We start from the raw sequence: 21036 nt of genomic DNA, 5'->3' as shown, positions 1-21036 counted from the left end.
TTCAATAAAAGCTTAAACATTGCACTATACAAAAACTAAATTTTTTCCGTTAACCGATTTCAAAACAGATTAGTTATTTGCTATGCAGGCTCATATAGAACACTGGTTGGCAAAATGTCCATTGATTAGGTGGCAGCAGATCTTTGATTTTAAAAAGGGCAAGTTGAGAAAAATTCAATACAAAGTTACTTCATGTATTATAGGATCTAAACTTTTCTTCATAAAAATCACGAATAAATTTTATAAGGACCTTCATAAGGCAAGCAAAGGTGATGCTCTACAACAAATACAAGAATTATTACACGATATAGTAGTATGCAGTTATATCAGCTTATAACAGATCTATTTCTAGACTATGTTAAAGGTTGACTTGCAACAAAATTCACATTACAGTTATTTGTTATCAAAAGATTCACCATGTTTTACTCTGATGTGTTGTAGGTGCCAAATATGTGGAAAAGCGATTACAAGCTCTTAAAAGCTCAAAAATGAAAAGCCGCCGTAGATTGGAATCTCTTTATTTATTTGACGTATTCATTACAGTTTGGTTATTGTCTTTTCACATGATGTTCTCACGTGAATTGAAAGGCCAATAAAAAGCTCAATATAAAACTTATCGTAGTACTAGTTTATGACAAACACTTCGGGTTTTACCGAAGACCCCGTATCAAATAAAGATGCTCGCTACTTTACAGTTTTGTTTCGGTTTGGTCTAATCGTCTAGTCGTAATCTGATCATGTGACCCAATGCTTCGCAAATAATTTTTGCAGCGCTTTTCAATTATTACAGGTGACCAACAGGCTCGTCATAATTATCAGACAATGATATGTACTCCTTCGAGGTAAGGTTAAAACATTAAACGAATTTTTACGGTAAGTTATAAGATATCGCTGCTTAAATAAACAGCATTAAAATGACGATAAAACAGACGCGTAAGAATAATAGACATGGTTTTACTGAATGCGTGAAGTATTTTTGTGAAAATATTTCGACGAATAAGGTTGCATGAAAGTGTAAACAGAAACCATCCTGTAACAACTACGTCACATTTGAGCCGTTTTGGAAAGAGAATCCAACTACGGCGGTCTTATGTGGCTGCGATTAACTGTTCGTTTTTGAGCTTTTAAGAGCTGGTAATCACACTCCGACATATTTTGCACCTACCACACAACAGAGTAAGACATGGTGAATCTTTTCATATCAAATAACTGTAATGTGAATTTTGTTGCAAGTCTACCTTTAAACACCAAATAATATCCTAAATGAACACCTACTCACCTTTTATCGTTATCTTTCTACCTTGGCCGCCTAATGTTGCTGCGGAAATGGCCACAGCAGTTGATCTCCGGCCTTTAAACATAGGAAATAATGAATGATTTAATAATAATGCAATAGGATAGGACATTCCAGCTTGATTACTAAACATATTTGGTTCTACTTTCCAACTATTATTTCTATACCAATATGATGGCTGTCTGATGAATGTATGTGAGGTGTACATATGATGGCTGTATGATGAATGTATGTGAGGTGTACATATGATGGCTGTATGATGAATGTATGTGAGGTGTACATATGATGGCTGTCTGATGAATGTATGTGAGGTGTACATATGATGGCTGTATGATGAATGTATGTGAGGTGTACATATGATGGCTGTCTGATGAATGTATGTGAGGTGTACATATGATGGCTGTATGATGAATGTATGTGAGGTGTACATATGATGGCTGTATGATGAATGTATGTGAGGTGTACATATGATGGCTGTCTGATGAATGTATGTGAGGTGTACATATGATGGCTGTATGATGAATGTATGTGAGGTGTACATATGATGGCTGTATGATGAATGTATGTGAGGTGTACATATGATGGCTGTATGATGAATGTATGTGAGATGTACATATGATGGCTGTATGATGAATGTATGTGAGATGTACATATATGATGGCTGTATGATGAATGTATGTGAGATGTACATATGATGGCTGTATGATGAATGTATGTGAGATGTACATATATGATGGCTGTATGATGAATGTATGTGAGATGTACATATATGATGGCTGTATGATGAATATATGTGAGATGTACATATGATGGCTGTATGATGAATATATGTGAGATGTACATATGATGGCTGTCTGATGATTGTATGTGAGGTGTACATATGATGGCTGTATGATGAATGTATGTGAGGTGTACATATGATGGTTGTATGATGAATGTATGTGAGGTGTACATATGATGGCTGTATGATGAATGTATGTGAGGTGTACATATGATGGTTGTATGATGAATGTATGTGAGATGTACATATGATGGCTGTATGATGAATGTATGTGAGATGTACATATATGATGGCTGTATGATGAATATATGTGAGATGTACATATGATGGCTGTATGATGAATATATGTGAGATGTACATATGATGGCTGTATGATGAATGTATGTGAGATGTACATATTTTGTTAAGAATAGTGGTTGTTATGTTAATACTCACATTAATTTGTATAAATGATTTCAGTCACCACATTTATTCACAGAAATTTATGCTCACGGTATCCAAATATTCTAATTCACCTCATCTTTTAATAGCATTTTTGATGAACTATTTAGCTTGGTTTAAATTGCTTAAGACCAAACATCTATTTTTAAAGAATTGCCTAATTCAATTAATCAAACTGAGCCATTCTCACCAGCTAAAATCTATGTAAAACGTGTGGTAAACTGACAAAAAAAACCAACAGTTTTACTTCTTATCATTGAGCCCAATATAACTCTTACAAACAGGAAATAACTGGCACCCTGCTGACAGTCATCTATCGGCAACGTCAGATAGCAAATAATAAGTGTCGCTCAAACCAGTACTGACTTAAACATACTAAAAGCTGAAAGAAATATAAAAATGCTAAATAGCAGAAACCTAAGAGATCTATCGGTACAGAAAATAAAAAAACTTATACGACGCCGTTGTAGAAATCTTTTCATATATAAATCTCAAAGTTTGTGTCTATGTGTTTCGGTTTGTCCAGCTATAGCTATAAAAGATTTGGGATGAATTATCCGTTTCATGCTGGATTCGATCTCGGAACCTCCCTTTCACCAAGCAAATATTTTACCAATTCAGCTACACAAGATTGATGGCTTCAGTGGGCGATATATGTGGCTATTTGGCTAAAAACACGCATACTGCGCTGCGTTACGCAAGTTATTTAAAGGTTGACTTGCAACAAAATTCACATTACAGTTATTTAGTATCATAAGATTCACCATGTCTTACTCTGTTGTGTTGTAGGTGCAAAATATATGGAAATGTGATTACAAGCTCTTAAAAGCTCAAAAACGAACAGTTAATCGCAGCCACACGAGACCGCCCTAGTTTGGATTCGTTTTTCGAAACGGCTCAAATGGGATGTAGTTGTTACAGGATGGTTTCTGTTTACACTTTCATGCAACCTCATTCGTCGAAATATTTTCACAAATATACTTCACGCATTCAATAAAACCATGTCTATTGTTTTTACGTGTCTGTTTTATCGTCATTGTAATGCTGTCACTTTTAGCACTGATATCTTATAACTTACCGTAAAAAATCGTTAAACTTTTTAATCTTACCTCGAAGGAGTATATATCATTGTCTGATAATCATGACGAGCCTGTTGGTTACCTGTGGTAATCGAAAAGAGCTGCAAAAATTATTTGCGAAGTATTGGGTCACGTGATCAGATTACGACTTGACAATTGAATAATGCCGAAAGAAAACTGTAAAGTAGCGAGCATCTATAATTGATACGGGGTCTTCGGTAAAACCCGAAGTGTTTGTCATAAACTAGTGCTATGAGAAGTTTTACATTAAGCTTTTTATTGGCCTTTCAATTCACGTGAGAACATACGTGACAAGACGATAACCAAACTGGAATGACTACGTCAGATAAATAAACAGATTCCAATCTACGGCGGCTTTTCGTTTTTGAGCTTTTAAGAGCTGGTAATCACATTTCCACGTATTTGACACCTACAACACAACAGAGTAAGACATGGTGAATCTTTTGATACCAAATAACTGTAATGTGAATTTTGTTGCAAGTCAACCTTTAAGCTTGCTCTCCCGAATCTTATTAGTAAGTTAACTAAGAAGTTTACTAACAAGCTTGGTCAAATTAACCATTGGCAATGTGCCAGGCTAATGGCAGGCAATTAGATTACCTGTCACTGTTGGTAAGCTGATTTTTAATACCCGTGGAATGCCAGGAATTTACTAGGTGAATGGCCGGAGTTGCCTAGGTAATAAAAGTCTTTGCACAGAAAATTGATTTGTATTTAACATATAACAACAGTTACCATTCTAACTTAAAAACTTCATATCATGAGGAAAGTGTTTCATGCAGTTCAAATAAATTAGGAGAAAAATAAAACAAATGTAGGGGTTTTCAAACTTTGTCAAACAACTGTAACATTCAAACTTCAAATAACGAGGAAAATGTTTTATGCAGGTCAAATTATATAAGAAACAAAGTAGAACAACCATAAAAAGGTTTAGATATAAATGTGAAATAATTAGCAAGTAGTAGCTGAATTAAGTCTATTTTGCTACAATATTTACAATAAAAGATGATTTGGTAATGGTACAATGACTAATGATACAATTAATACGAACTGAGAAAACCAAAATCCTGAATATGTTGGATTAATAATAACAATTAGTACATAAAAGTGTGTGTGTTTATAAAAAAGTTAGTGTTTCAGCAGACGCTATCCATCAAAACTTTGAATATGATGATAGTGGTGCCGATGTAAAAATGAAATATCGGATTGTCTTTGTTTGGTACTTGGTCTGACCAAACAGAGGGAATTCCGAGTCGAGATAATACAATTGTTAACGTGAAAAGTATTAGCCTTTGCAAATTTAGCAATAGAACCTTACAAAAAACCGGAAATAGAAGAGTAACGGCATATTTAAAAATGAAACGGCACATTTAAAAATTACAAACTAAAAGAATAGGTAAAAATTAGCATTTGAACAATTTCAAAAAATAACAAATGCAAAAGGTAATATTAGTCAATAATCAAACGTGCACATTTAGCATGTGCATACAGTATTACGGTATGCGGTAACAGCCATAGAATGCTGAAGACTGTATAGCTCAGGGGTTAAATGCGTAGTTAGAAACTTGTGTTTACAATCTCTGTGAGTTCAAATTGAGTATGAAACAGATATTTCATTCCCATATTTTAATAGCTATAGCTAGACATTCCGAAGTACATGCAGACAAACTCTGAGGTTTCTATAGATATACTATTGTATATGTATACATACATTATATACATACATTATATACATACATTACGCCTGTATGTCGATTCTGCCAATAGCTAACCAAGATAAGTACTCTATTACTTTATATGTACTACTCTATTCCTTCACTGGTTAATGATGAAATAAGAGTGTTTCAAGGGTTTATTATACAAAAGGCAAATTAAAAAATAAATATGAAGTTAAACAAAAATTACCATAAAATGTAAAGTTTTCTTTCTTAAGAATCACAAGGATATTTTATAAAGACCTTTTTTAAAGTATGTAAAATTGATTCACTACAATACATATATGATTCACTTTACAATAGAAAAGCTTGCAGTTATTTCGACTTCTGAGACATTTATTAATAGACTGTGCTAAAATACAAATAAGATGTTCAATTAACACGAACTCACCTTTTTCAATTTGTTTCTGATTTTTCACATTTACCGTTGTTTTGCGATGAGCATATTGTTTTGCAACACCAACTGCAACTACGGTGGCTGCCACAATAAACAATGGGATCATAGCATACAGTGCAACCTTCTTTGCTGATATCCCTTTCTTACCTATAAGAGAAAATTAAAGGCTATAATATTAAATTTTAAGGCTATAATAAACGTTACGTAATGGAGTAAATACATGAAATAAGATTTGACATTTATTTTTTCTAATATTTTTTACTTTAGGAAGATATTTAAACTTAAGGTGTAATATACTGATGTGAACATTAAAGACTAAAATTTCATTTAAAAATTAATTAGCCACCGCGATCTTGATATTATACATGTACATGTATATATAAAATATGAAAATAAAAAAGATGAAACACATTCTCGACATCTTTAGTTTAGCCCAAAGCTCACCTAATGCTTTCAATTGGCTATTACAAAAGTTCATAATAAACATATTATTATGGAAAAAGTTTTGAATATATTTATATAAACTAATTAAAGAGATTAATGATAATAATGCTCTCTGCTAAACCCATAGATATAATAAACCTTATTATATCTATGGGTAAACCTGAATATGCTCAACTATTTGACTGCCCTAGTACACTTTTGTTTCGCTAATATTTAGTTTCGTGAGTAGCACACAGAGTAAAATTTCTCTGCAACTTAATTTTGCGGCTCTGATGAGTGCGAAAATATAGTGATGTGAAAATAAATGCAGTGGAAAAAACAGATTACATTCCTCAGGTCCAGTTCGCTAATAAGAAAAAAATTCAATTTAGGACTAGTTCGTGTTTGTAAACCGCAGGTTGAAATGAGTGGGTGAGATCGATAATTCAATTTGATCACTTGCAGCCATTTGTGTCTTGGACTATCAATGGCGTATAGGTCCCTCCCGCCGTGACTTTCACACTGGAGTTCCATGAAAAAGAAAATAGATAGGTAACAACCAACTTCACAACCAAAACTGTATAACCCTTTCGCTGCCATAAACGCATTTATGCGTTTTAACCATGAATGTGGGACCATTAACATAAACTCATTTTTAGACTTTCTCAGCAATTGCGTGGTAACCTGAGTTTATTATTCGTTGACCACATAACCCACGGTCTTTAAAAGAGTTTTATGAAATTGACAGTGTTGTCCGAAGATTTCTCTATAAAATCAGCTTAAAACAACAAAGCAATTTTAAACTTTTGTTTGAGAATTTCTAATCTAAAAACGAACATTTTTGTGAGTTCATTAACTACCACGCGCGAGTCATAAAACAGGTAACTAGTTGATGATGACAGTATAGCCAATTAAGATTTAGATTTTCATGATTATACAGATAATTAAAGTAGCAGCACTGTCTCTGATAGTGGTGAAAGTAACAGTTTTGTAAGAGTAAGGAACATTGTGGAGGATCGTTTTAGCTTCGGAGCGATCGTAGCTTCACATAGCTTTATCATCGCGCACAAGTAGAGATACATAGAATTTTTGCATAGCAATATTGGTTGAAATTTTGGCAAAATAAAATATGTAACAAAAATGTTCTAGGTAGAGGCTGAACTTGAAAAAATACTGTATACATATCATGAAGCAATATCGGGAATTTCGGTAAAATGGCCGGCACTAGGCCGATAGCAAATTTGTACATGGTTGGCAGTGAAAGAGATAATGTGGTTGGACCTGATGAGGGTTGATATTGTTTTTGGTTGGTAATAAAATTCATCACAACAATAGTTATTCTTCAATTTTATGACTTCACCTACCAGACTTTCATCCTCATCAGTTACAAATTCGGTGACTAAACTAATATCATCTTAATTTGCTTTGCCATGCTGCTCAGTCAGTGTATTAGCTAAAATGAGTTTACCAGAAATTTCCCATTGAGCTCAACCACAGACAAAAATTGCCTACATTTCTAATATGACAATTTTATTGTGGATATCAACGAACAAAGCTATTTAACTTTGCCCGTTTTCGCTCGTTGTTCGTTATGATAATTTAGTTTTGCTCATAAAACTTTCGCGAGAGGATGACACCGCGAAAATGCGAAAGTTAGATGCCGCGAATACATAAGTGTCCTAGGGTAGTCTCAGAGAACTACACACAGGTTAGTCAGTAACAAATAGTGTTAATCATAAGTTGGAACAATGAGACCTTTAGTAGCTCCCATATAGCATGTGAATATGTCTGTTGTCAAAATAGTTTATCAGTGTGTTTGTTGGCTGTAACATAACTGAACTGACAATACGATACTAAGAATATATTATAATAAATAATTCTTGAAAACAAAACCTAAGCTAAAAGAGTGTTTTACTTATCACATTGCATACACATGTGGCTACTACATAATATCTTAAGTATTGTTCTTGTAACAACCTTACCTATTCTTATGTTATTACAAAACCTTTAGTCTTTATAATTATATAGACAACATTATTTTTAGAAAATGATGGTCATCATTATTTTCACAGCAATAAAAACTTCATTGTTCCTATAATACTCTGGTCATCATCATACTCTAAATCTATTGTCTTCATTTTTTAAATAATGACAATATGGTTGGTGTTATTTTTATTACCCTATGTCTAAAAATATTATGTACATTGCTCTTACTATATACTGTATACCCTTTTCCCGGTTGCACACACTAAATGACGGTATTAACCAATATAATGCGCTCACGGGTTACGATGCTCCTGTGATAAGATTTTTTTTGCCTCAATTTATCAAACACAATGCTTTTTCATCCTTGCCATACTAGGGCAAATTTATTTTCCAACATACAATATCAATTGAAAATTTTTCTTAAACTTGAAATTTGGCGGTTGGCGTACTGATTACAGCGAAATAACAAAATTGTTGATATGGCACTCGCCGAAATACCTCCCACAACGCCTGAATCGCTAGCACAATTCAGTGTTATTCGTTATAGTAAAAACGGATTCCCCAACAGACAAGTGATAAAGTTGTGAACTCCCTACGGTACATACTGCATGATGTACATTGTAATGTTAAATTTTCTTGCAGATCATAACCACTAAATGCACTAAAGTTACTGTAAGTAACTATAGTAACCAAGGTTAACATATTGTTTGCTACTAATTTTTAATACGTACATTATGCATATAAAATTTGATGATTTTTATCAGGATGTGTTTGAATTAGATAATTACTATATGGTTCTATACTACTCTGTACGATATTTTTGCCTTATGATGCCAACACTGAAACGAATTAAAATCGCATACCAAATAATGTTCCATTGTAGTCGTTGCAAAACAGACTTTATTTAGCCATTACTTGCTAATTATTACACAGTCACCTTTAAAAACCTTTAAAGCTGTTTTATTTTTTCTTATAATATATTTCAAAAAAACACTTTTTTATCGTGTGAAATTTAAAAGTTACAGTTATTTGAAAAAGTTAATGAAGCTTTACAGTTGTTATACTTTTTTCATAATTTAAACTGCTCAAAATGCTTTTCTCATGATATGAAGTTTAAAAGTTAGAATGGTAATTGTTGTTATAAGTTCAATAAAAACAAATTTTCTGTGCCAAAACTTTTTTATAACCCGGGCAATGCCAGGCATTCAGCTGGTATATATACATGTACATAGATCTATCTATATACGTAGATCTGTGTTTGATCTATCTATATACATAGATCTGTGTTTGATCTATCTATATACATAGATCTATATACATATCTATAAATCTCAGTGTTTGTCAGTCGTCTGTCCAGTTATAGCGATCAAGTTTTAGTAACGAAAAATTTCTTTTGTACCGGATTTTAACTCACGACATTCAGACGGCAAGTCTACTAATTAGCTTGTGTAACTACTAGGCAAACCATTCTTAACATTCTGAACTCTTCATCTATCCTTATCAAAATTGCATCAGCTAAGCATGTATTTTTATGATTAATTAAGATTGCGCTTATTTTCTTTGTAAATTTTTTTAAGAGCTTTATTTACTATTACCCATTTTAATCATTTGTAATTTTCACATGGGCTGTTTCAGATTACTTTCCATGTGAACAAATGGATTATATCAAGTAAGAATTACCTCTACACTCAGATAAAGTACCCTACATAATGAAAACATTCGCGGAGTTAAGTTTCGCGCAAATTGCCTTTTTCATGCATATTCGCAGATTAATTTATTCACGGATGAACACAATCACTCTCTATTAAGTAAGGGTTAACTCTATTGCAGCTAGCAATAGAGTTAACCCTTCACATGTGTACACTAGGTCCGTATTTAGGTTTCTATTTAGCTGACAACTACGAGTCGATCATGCTAAGTATCAATAGCTGAAGTATTGAATGAAAGCGATCAGTTTTTAAACAATAGAATGAACTAATGCAGTTAATTATGTAAAAAAGGTATCTGCACTGAAAATCAAATACATACCATAATGTCCAGATTATAATTATTATCGTCATCAACTTTGGTATTAGAAGTTGATAGAGTCGATTTTAATGTAAAAAAATGTAAAAGAGATTTTTGCGATGACGACGCCATGCAGAATAACTTGTGACAACCTTGAATAATTTGGTAAAGAAGTGTGATGCATTGGCAATGGGCTTAACTCGAAGCCCCGACGAAGATTTAAAAAAAAATTTAAAAAACAGCTATACATTTACTACTTTTGCCTAGCGGCTAGTTGTTAATTTGAGGCAGTAGTTATTCTCCCTTGTGTTTAAAAATAATACTGAATATTCGCGGAGTAGACTGTTCGCAAAATCGCGAATTATTAAATCCATCAAATATTTTCATCCTGCAGGGTATCAGACAAAGACTGTCTGATACATGTATCTCATTTTTATGTTTGTACCAGTATTCAGAGGTACCAGTATCAACCATGGAAACTTTGAATACAGCAAACTTCTGCTACAGCAGTAACTTTTTATGTGAGGGTGTGCTGACCTCACACTTATGGGTTCGGTGTGAAACAAGACGCTCACTCTAATCGTTAAGTGAGATATTATATTTGAGTCAGATACACTGTGCCCATAGCAATCACATGTAAAGAACTGCTGATATACAGCTAAAAATGGTTGTTTTATACAAAAACTGTGACAGCATGATTGACGTCAAAGGATAAACTTTGCCAAACACAACTTGGTATATGTGATGCACAACATTAGCCAAAATATAAATTTCATGTTTTAGACACTGATGGCATGACCAAAGTTCACAGAAAAATATATCATTAAATAGGATGAAGTGTATCAAGAATAAACTTTGAAGGCAGAGACAGGATGAGATTGTTGACTGTGGGGGCTCTAATATATAACCTGGAGATGCAATCAACTGGACTCAGAACTGATATTGTCAGGCTTATACTCCAGCTGATGTATCTCCTGCTGTAGGGTCATCTTCTCCAGTTGACTCAGTTGTGTGTCAGACGCAACATCAACCATAACAATGGTTGCATCTGCCCGGTGGTTACTATCTATCAGACACAGGCTGACCCTGCCTGTTGTCTGTTTCCTAGTATCTGGCTAATGGGCCGACACAAGGGATTGGCAGGCAAAGCAGATTTACCAGTTTCTATGGTACTATGTGCTCTTTCAGCTTGGGTGGTGATCTCTTCTGGAGCCTTGTGCCTTTGTACAATTTCCAGGCATGGCAAATCTCCTTAGCGACCCACAGGTTGTGCCGAACATATATTGGCGCCATCTTTCCTGGACTCATTGGCCGAACTGAATCTCTCAGTATCTCTAAAACCAGCACCGATGGGTTTCCCTCCACACTTCTGACCAGGAGATTTGCTCCAAAGAGCCAAAAAACATCGGGCTTTATAAGTGGGAAGGTACCTGTAAGTTGTAAGTGTATGGTTAGCAGGCATACATCTTCTGCCTCCCTCAAGCTGTGTTTGTACCACCGTGCTTCGCGGCTTGGTATGCCTTGCAACTCCAGGTTCCTCACTGTTGCTGTCAGACCTCGCCGATACCGAGTCAGATAGAGGAAGCTGGTAGCCCTACCCACCACAGAGTGGGTCAAAACATGCATTTCTCGGAAAGCCGGCTGGGCAAATGACGCACCATCTGGGTTGGCCATAGGATATGGTATGGAAGTAAATCTATCTACATGTAGCTGTGTCCTAAGAAATTGCAAAATCATAAGCAGCTTCCAAAGCTCCTGCCCATAGGTTCAACTGTTCCTAGATCAGATATTCGTTATTTGAGAGCACTTGGTATATGATTGCCATTGGTCCCTAGCCAGTAGCCTATAGGTCCACCAGCTCTCTTTTCGTGGCACATCAAGTCTTCACTCAAGTCATGTCGAAAGATCTCAGGGTGGCCTCGGAGAACCACTTCAACTACCACTATAACTAAGGCAGAGAGTTGACCCAAACGGCAGTCAGTCGAGCACGGTCTTGATAACGCTTGACATGGGTCTTATTGCTTAGCTGGAGTTTGTACGGTAAAGACAGGTCTTTACCGGCTAGCTCATCTCTCAGCTTAATGAACTCGCACTGCCAGCAGTTCTCCCAGGTTTGCTGGCTCAGCCTAACTGCGTTGCAGTGGTGTAGTCCTACCTGGTCCTATAGGGTGTAGGTGAATTCAGCCAGGATCTCTAGCCATCGAGCTTCCTGGTTTGACGGCTCTCTCTCTCATGCGCAGCCAAAGAAGTGAGGTGTGGTTTGTTCTGAGCAAAAGCTGTCGGCGTACAGGTACAGTCAAAAGTGTTTGACAGTCTTAATCACCACCAAAAACACCGTCTGGGTAATGCAGTAGTTTTTCTGGTGGTGCCGGGAGTCTAGTGAAAACAAACACTGTTGCAGCTCCATCCTGCATCTGAGACAACACCCCAATCCCACGTCCGATGGCATTCGCATTCAGTATGTGCAGCTAACTTAGATCAGGATATCCCGAGATGGGTGCATAGGAGATGCTGCCTTTTAGACTCTCAAAACCTCTTAATAACATAGCGATGTTAACTTTAGTAACTATAGTTACCAACAAGAACTTTAGTGTGTTAGTGGCTAAGATCTGCAATAAAATGTTACATTACGATGCACTATGTGCGGTACGCGCCGTAGATAATTCTTACCTTCGAGGCATATGTATAACATAAACGTCGAATTTAACTTAAATGAATTTAGCTTACTAAATACATACTAAAAGCTATGTTTTACTATGTATTATCAACTATTTTAGTGAACTTCAACTTTTTCACTGTTTAAAATTTTACCACCTATTCGTTTCCAGTTTTGTTTTCACAACAACTAATAACACCGAACTGAGCGAGATCGAGCATCGTATCTTTTTTATGCGTAATGTGAGGGATTTTAGTAGATAGATTTGAGTGTAGATTTCGGCGGAATAAATTTGTTATTCCGACTTATTGAGCCCACCGAATGCCAAACTTGAATTTCGAGTGAAATCTCTGTTGACATGGCGAAAAAACGTTTCATATGGAGAAGGAAAAAGGTTCATCGTGTTCTACTTCAAAGGGCAAAAAATCATAAAACAGGGTCATCGTAACCCGAGGGCGCACTGCATTAGATTATCGCAAGCCACTGACTACCATTTTAGAATCAATTTGTTCTAAGGCACCGCTGTAATGATCTTTGCTACAATTTTTTAAGCCGGCACATTTTTAGTAATCCACTTATTTGAACAAGGAACACTGCTTGCTGCAGTAGCTCTTGCTTTTTAAAACCGTTTGGAAATATTATCCACCTAGTCATGATTGAAACAGGATGTTTGATAGCCAACAAAATGGTAAAATTAAAGATGCTATAGTCAAACGATAAAAAGCTAGCTGCAGGAAACTGTCATTTCGATGTCTAACATTCTAATCCGCATTTCTGCATAATTATTCATAGCTTGGTGAGTTTAAAATGTATTAGTGAGTCACAACTAGTAATGTTTATCTACTGACTCAGCTAGGCATTAATAGAAGACAAGCAGAGTGACTCATTTAGCCTCATAAATTGTGGCTTACTTATGAGATTCTTATTCCTTTATCTGATGAGTGAGAATTATGAGAAACCAACGCATCATAAACCAACAAGTTTAGTAAATAATGTCTCCAAAATTAGTTTATTTGCATATTCAACATAATTACTATATGCAAAAATATTTTTGGTAGAATGCCAGCTGAAATCTGGCTCCATTTAAGTAAAGTTACAATTCTGAAGTAGCAGGTGCAGCATAAATACTATTCCTTGCTGTTTATTTAGTGTATGACAGCAGCTCGCTGATATACTACATGTCAGATATAATTTAGCACTTGAGAGAATCTGTGTAATGTCTTGTTGGGATTGAAAATAGTCTACTCCTAGTTTACTAGTACACCATTGAGGTAAATGCAGGTAATGTAAACTTACCAGAAGTAATCAAAACATCAAATCTTGCTTCGCCTTGCTGATTTCTGTTTAGGGTATTTGTTCCTATGCACACAAACTGGTATGCGGTCGGTAAACTTTTCTAAAACATATAAGACCAAATAGTGCAGACATGCTAATACCAAAATAGATACATGTAGGTTTTAACACACTTCCGAAATCTAAAAAGCAACCAATGCTGATTGTTAGTGGCATTTTGTTAAAATAGAGTATAAATAATATAAATGCATAACATAAATGTATTTCAGTTCTTACTTATGAACAAATAAAAAAATGAGTTGACAAAAACTTACATCAACATAATCTGCTGCCTTAAGAGTGAGAGTTTTTCTTTCGGATACCTTTAATCGACTATTTCCCGTAATTTTGTACCAGACAACATCAAAAGCTCCATTGTAATCGAAAAAGCAATTCAAATTCAAATTTCCACTTTGAAGATCCCAAGTTAATCGTTGCAAATCTTCATCAGATGGCCCATCTACAACAGGCAAAGTTCTACAACTTAGCCATGTAGTTTAGTGTTAAAAGTAGAGCAGCTACATACGAGTAGAGCTCTGGTAGTTGAGAATGAAGAATCAATGAACCATAGTATATACTTTACAATAACTCATATATAGTTTGGAATCAATAGTCTATAGTTAACAAGTATATAATCTACAGCTCTTTTAATAAGCTGTCTTCCAGTTTATAAGACATGTCTCTGCATAACCATGTGACATATTTGTTCATAATCCATTAAAATAATAACTATACTAAAATAACATAAATGCAATTAAGAGTATTGACACAACAACTATAATAAAATAACTCCATATTATAGTTTGTGTATCTATAGGTTATTTTATTGTTATCGACTTCCTTATTCATTAGGTTAATAATAATAATAAAGTTAGGTTAATATTATTCATAGTTGTCAGCATAATCAGTACTCACCTTAACACGCCAGTTTATTTTTATTCAACGCAAAGTTTGAGCAATCATTTAACTCATTACCCAAAGTTATTATCAGCTTGTGATCTTTAGAGTTTCATAAAAAATGCAGTTTGTGTAAGTAAAAGTGGAAAGGCTGATGAAAAGTAGAAAAAATATACATATACATAAATAAATTAATGTAGATTTCTGCTAGTTCAAAGTAGAGTAAGTTATGTGATGCTCTATTGCAATTCATATCTCTACACCTCTCCTCACCTACACCTCTCCTACACCTCTTCTCACTTACACCTTTCCTTACCTACACCTCTCCTCACCTACACCTCTCCTCACCTACACCTCTCCTCTCCTACACCTCTTCTCACTTACACCTTTCCTTACCTACACCTCTCCTCACCTACACTTCGCCTCACCTACACTTCTCCTCACCTACACCTCTCTTCACCTACACCTTTCCTCACCCACACCTTTCCTCACCTACACCCTCCCTATGCCCTGCTAACCTGTTTTCTCCTTTTTGAAATCTAAAGTAAAGTAATAGCTACCTAGTTTTAGCATTAAATTAGTTTTTTATAAACATTGTTAATGTTTTACATTTGAGACATTCTACGATAAAATCAAGAAAATTAGGAAATTATAACCATTGCATTTTAAACTATTCCCTAAATACCTAATATTCATTTTTCATTTTGGCTTTTATACTTGCTAGCTCAACTCCATTAAATGAAATAAAAAAAGTGGGAAAATGAGTATTACTGTTAAATTTGGAGATTGAAAATAATGATAGAAACAATTGTTTAGCTTTACGAGTAATTTTTTATAGTTCTACTTTTGCCATTTTGTCTTATATATAACAAGTTCTACCAAATTTTTCATAAAATGCTTTTTGGCTCAACCGCACTGTTTTCATCTTCCACAATCATGGCTGCAACAAAATATCAAAGTCGTTGTCCACAACTTCTACCGAAATAGCCTGTTATAAATGTAATTTTAGGAAACATGGCTATGAACACACCAACATTTGCTTTTTTAAATCCACTGGCTTGCAGCATAGGGTGGCCATCTTGCAACATATGTAAGCGAATACACAATGATTTTGACTTTAATAAAACTATATTAAACTAGTCAAAACACAAAAGATTAAAAGGAATTAATTCCGTAAATATAATAAAACAAAATTACATTAAAACAAAATAATGGTGAAATTGATAAAACAAGCTAAGCATAATTGAATAAGTTAGACAGAAGAATGATCATGATACACTAACTCCACTCTGTTATCAGACAACATATGCATTTACTATTGAGAAAATTTATGTAAGATGTAAGAATTGCATCTGAAAAATAAACTATACATGCTAGAAAATTAGCAAAATACTAGCTGAGGAAACATTTTAAGATAAAACTACATTTCCAAAAGAAGGCAGCAACCAAAACATTAGTATATACAAAGAGTTTTACATTTGATAATGAGAGTAACAATACATATTCCCAGTGCCCAGTATTATTTAAAACCCATCTAAAATAAACAATGAACTTGAGAAAAACAAAAAAATATTAAACCCGCAAAGTTGTTTAGTCGAGTGCGAAAAATATTAAATTCTGTGGCTCTTAATCACCAACCATATTATAACTTTTTCCATAGCAAATTTACTAAAAGTAAAACATAAATCTGGCTCTTCATTATTGCTGTCAGTAGAATAATTATTAAAGTATCATAGCACAGTGACAAACTGAAAATCAAGCTAGCAGCTGGTTTGTTTCTCTAATATTTTATATATGAGTATTCTGATTGCATCGAAACTATATGAGATAGATTTGTAAAGGTTTGTAACAGTTCGAGAAAGCTCATTCAAAATTGTGTTAACAAAAGCTGTGAGACCTTGATATATACCAATTCCTTGCTCCTCCAAAATAGATCTGTACATGAAATCCCTGGTTTTGTTTTAATGCTATACATAACTTCCTAGAGTGCTGATCGTTAGGTTTTTCAATTGTAGAACAAATTAGATGAATTATGATGCGCTCATGTCAAGGTTTGTAAAGTTCTGAAGCTGTAAGACGTTTATCTATATACTTTCATCGCTCCTCTAACGTAGATCTACACATGACATTCCTGGTTTGGCATTACTGATTGTTAGGTAGGTTTTTCGATTGTAGGACCAAGCAAATGGATTATGTCCACATAAAGGTGCGACTAGAGATTAAGGGACATCAGCGCCTTGACATGATTTAATGAAAGACACTGCCAACTTGGTCGATCCACCACATCACATCATGAGTTGTTGAAATTTTCATGAAGTATTGCTTACGGTTTTGAAAATCTTTAAATAGCGTAAGAGCTGAGAACAGGTTGGCTGGCTATATAATGACAGATGGGTACAGGTTTACAACAGTGCATCGCTTTAATTCGTTGAAGCACACAGAGTAAATATAATTGATATAGCTCATGAAACTTAACTGTTATAACTTAAAAATCTATTTGAAGAGAGATAAGCACAATATTTAATCATTGCTGTCAACTAGAAATACCGCATCATTACCCACTCGTACTATGCCTGGTATAATACGTGTAGAACCATGAGTAGGTAGTTGCTAGTCTTTTGGTGTTACTAAGAATGAAGCAAACATATTTGTGCCAGGTGTAAGAGCTAGAGCGTTATGCACTTTGTTAATTATGATAGTAGCGTATTAGCATTAGTTATATTAGCATTGATAGCTACAATGAAAGAAAAGATTGGAACATGTTCATACAACTACAAGTTTTGCTAGAGTAAAAGTCATTACTCAAACTGCTATGTTTTAACTACCGTGGTACTGTAAAAGTTTGTATCTCATGATCAGCTAGTCGCCTGCTGAAAAAATTTATGACAATAAATGGAGTATTTTCCTTTCTACTAATTAAAAGAGTTTGCAGGCTAATTAATTCTACATAACTTCATTGTTCTTATAATACTCTGGTCATTATCATATTGTAAAATCATGGTCATCATTATTCTTACAACAATAAAAACCTCGTTGTTCTTATAATACTGCGGTGGACTGTGCGAGCCAAGCCGAGTCTAGGCCAGCCAAGTGAATTGGGAAGCAGAGCATCTTGCTATATAACAGCGCGCATTCAGATGAGAAGACAAAGCTGTTCTGCGCTTGATCATTTCATGTTGCATGCTATTCATTCACTAGTGTTACATGCTACGAAGTTTTGTTGTATTTTTCATCTTCCTAGCATGTAAATGGTTCAAAACATCGAATCTTTAAACCTCTGAAGCGATTCAAACCTTCGTCTCAAGGGGAGATTTTTGAAAACATCGTATCAACCACAAAGTACTGCGTATCATGTAAATATCGATATTCGTATTATTGCACAAACTTTTGCGATCAGAGGTGGGATTTTCATCGTCTTCATTAGTGACGTCTTTACAGCGTGTCTGCTTTTTAAAGCACGTGTTTTAAAAATACTATCTGTCTTATAAATAAGATCTATCTAAAATATCTATCTTAAAAATACTAACTCCGTCTTATATATAGTACTTTATTGGCAATAATTTCATTTCACAAATAAAAATGTTTTTCAAATTAGGCCATACAACAATAGTAAAACAAAAAAAAGGGAAAAAAGCAACAGTCAGCCATTAAAATTACGCCATTCATTCTTACGCTTTGACATTGACATTAGACGCATTTTAGGAATGCCAGCCGCGATATAAATTATGCGCCCCGTTGTAGATAAAAGCGCAGCAGACTAATACAGTGCACCCTCGAGATACGATTACCCTGATATACGATTTTTTCACTTTACGAAGCCGAACATTGTGAGATCTTCACCTCGCTATACAAATTTTATTTCACCATACGATTTTGAGAAGAGTTTCGCCCGAGTTAAAATTTGACGGTCGGTGTGCTTATAACGCACGTCGAAATAAAAAAGACAACGAAATATAGTTTGCCGAAAACAATTTCAGAACGTTTAGCAGAGACACGATGATCGACTTCTCTCATATCAGCATTCTGCGTGGAAAATTTTGTATAAAATACACAAACAAGAGCAAATATTCATTTGTAGCATTATAATATCTTTTACTATAAACTTTTAAGTCAGCATATGTATATAACTACAAGTATTTACATTTAATTCGTTAGCTATGGAATCTGAGACCGATACAAACGTTACAAAACGAAGGAAAAACGATTTCTATGTTAACAAAGTTGGATGTCGTAAATAAGAAGAAGGCACCCGTATTATTAACATTGTCAAGGAATATGATCTCAACCAATCAGTATTTGCAATTATTATTAATACAAGAACTCTTTTTAAAGCAAGCACTAGAAGAAGCTTATGACTGAAGATTTGAAAGAGTTAGAAGGCCATGCACGCGATCAGCATTCAAAAGGAGCTACCATTTAGTAAGGGCAAGGAAGTAGAAGGTACAGAAAACCCTACATTGGCAGAAATATTTCAAGGGTTTAATTTACTGATGTGGACTAGTGCTTTAAAACAATGCATGTATATATATTATTTATCTCTTGTGTGGCATGTTTATCATATTTTATTCATTTTGTTTCCTTTTGATCGTATGTTCTCACGTGAATTGAAAGGCCAATAAAAAGCTCAATATAAAACTTATCATATATAGTACTAGTTTATGACAAACACTTCGGGTTTTACCGAAGACCCCGTATTAAATATACATGTAGATGCTCGCTACTTTACAGTTTTGTTTCGGCATTATTCAATCATCAAGTCGTAATCTGATCATGTGATCTAATACTTCACAAATAATTTCTGCAGCACTTTTCGATTATCACAGATGACCAACAGGCTCGTCATGATTATCAAACAATGATATGTACTCCTTCAAGCAAAGGCTAAAGAATTAAACGAATTTTTTTGGTAAGTTATAAGATATCATTGCTAAAAGTGACAGCATTACGATGACGATAAAACAGACGCGTAAGAACAATAGACATAGTTTTATTGAATGCGTGAAGTATATTTGTGAAAATATTTCGACGAATAAGGTTGCAAGAAAGTGTAAACAGAAACCATCTCTCAACCCTACATGTACATCACATTTGAGCCGTTTTGGAAAGGGAATCCAAACTGCGGCGGTCTCATGTGGCTGCGATTTTCTGTTCGTTTTTGAGCTTTTAAAAGCTTGTAATCACCTTTCCATATATTTTGCACCTACAACACAACAAAATAAGACATGGTGAATCTTTTCATATCAAATAACGATAATGTGAATTTTGTTGCAAGTCAGCCTTTAAAGATGAGCATTGATCAATCGATGTTCCTCACTTTCTACAAATGAGAAATGAACATAAATTCTAATCATAAATCTAATTTACTAGCTAAAACTGCCAAGGAAAATTTTAACAAATGTTATAGCTTGATGAAAAGTTGTAAAACAATTAAAGAGTTATGAAACAATGATGATAGCAAAATGTTATAACTTTACTTATTAGTAGATGTATTCATGAGTACTAAAATTATTATATAACAATATATGTATATGATACCAGAAGTTGAAGAAAAATTTACCTCCATTCTCCTATCTTCCTCTGCAGCTTAACGCTGTTGACGCCTGTCAGCTCTAATCATAACCTGTCTGCCCCAATCTTTAATCTCCTGACGCTCAAAAAACTTTGAGTCACTTTCGCTGAACTGAGCATTGTTACAATTCTGTTGTTCGTCAATAAAGCGTGTCGGTGCAGTAGTTCAGTAAATTAACGATGTCAATTAATTCAGTAAATTAAATATCCATGTCCATGCCGTAGCTACTAGAATCTACTACTAGTTGATACACATAATTAACTAGTAATAGAGTAAAATCCCTAACAGCAAGAATTTTCGAAATCCCAGGCAACCCATTTTACGAGCGATAACATTTAATATTACCTATATAAAAATTTTGTGCTAATGATTGGCTAAAGAAGAGATCTTATATTTATCGCTCGTGGACTCGTTTCACATGCATAACTCGTTACGTCA

The 21036-nt window shown here is 34.5% G+C and overlaps 1 protein-coding gene across 1 annotated transcript in view; it reads right to left on the bottom strand.

The window, feature by feature from the left end:
- The window catches only part of LOC137391010 (uncharacterized), a 90868-nt gene that overhangs the window by 8557 nt on the left and 61275 nt on the right, over nt 1-21036 (bottom strand). Inside the window, exons 5-8 of the mRNA XM_068077346.1 lie at nt 14408-14592; nt 14097-14196; nt 5723-5875; nt 1280-1351 (exon numbers count right to left, since the gene is read on the bottom strand). Of these exons, the coding sequence (XP_067933447.1) occupies nt 1280-1351; nt 5723-5875; nt 14097-14196; nt 14408-14592 (510 nt within the window). The remainder of the gene's footprint in view (nt 1-1279; nt 1352-5722; nt 5876-14096; nt 14197-14407; nt 14593-21036) is intronic.

Source organism: Watersipora subatra, chromosome 1 (genome assembly GCF_963576615.1).
Source record: "Watersipora subatra chromosome 1, tzWatSuba1.1, whole genome shotgun sequence".
Classification (NCBI taxonomy): domain Eukaryota; kingdom Metazoa; phylum Bryozoa; class Gymnolaemata; order Cheilostomatida; family Watersiporidae; genus Watersipora; species Watersipora subatra.
Note: the sequence above shows the minus strand (reverse complement) of the source record. Positions and strands in the feature narration are given on the sequence as shown.